Source organism: Egretta garzetta, unplaced genomic scaffold (assembly GCF_000687185.1).
Source record: "Egretta garzetta isolate BGI_Z169 unplaced genomic scaffold, ASM68718v1 scaffold270, whole genome shotgun sequence".
Classification (NCBI taxonomy): Eukaryota; Metazoa; Chordata; class Aves; order Pelecaniformes; family Ardeidae; genus Egretta; species Egretta garzetta.
In genome coordinates, this window is record NW_009258274.1 from 954,906 (window position 1) to 955,376 (window position 471).

Consider the following 471-nt stretch of genomic DNA (forward strand, 5'->3'; position numbering starts at 1 on the left):
TGGTGGGTTCAAAGGGGAGGTTGCAGGTTGGCTTTCCTCTTTCCATCTCTTCTCCCCACCCCTGAATACCATCCCGAAATTGCAGCTGAAGTGGAGCTGTATGGAGCCTGGTTCCTCCCTCAGAGTGGGGAGGGGACGTGGGTGCAATGCCACCATGTTCCCACCGAGCCAGCTTTCCCCCCAGATGGGGTAGCGGGGAGATCAGAGGCGCTTTCCAGCTCCCTCCTCACCCTCACACCCCCTTTCCAGGTGGAGAGGAACCTTTTGCTGGAGGAGAAGGTGAAGACCCTCCAGCAGGAGAACGAGGACCTGCAGGTTCGCACCCAGAACCATCTGGTCATGGCGAGGTAAGTGCTGGTCCCACGCATCCACCAGCTCCCCGGTGCACGGTGACAGCAGTCGCAGGTGGCATCTCCAAGGGAGGGGAGGGGTGGCAGGGGCGGGGGGGGGGATACATCCCAGCCTGTGGTG

At 61.6% G+C, this 471-nt stretch overlaps 1 protein-coding gene across 1 annotated transcript in view; it reads left to right on the forward strand.

Moving 5' to 3' along the window:
- The window catches only part of CCDC69 (coiled-coil domain containing 69), a 14,261-nt gene extending 13,910 nt beyond the window's left edge, over positions 1–351 (forward strand). The window contains exon 7 of the mRNA XM_035891012.1: positions 250–351. Coding sequence (XP_035746905.1) covers positions 250–351 — 102 coding nt within the window. The remainder of the gene's footprint in view (positions 1–249) is intronic.
- Positions 352–471: the final 120 nt, after the last annotated feature.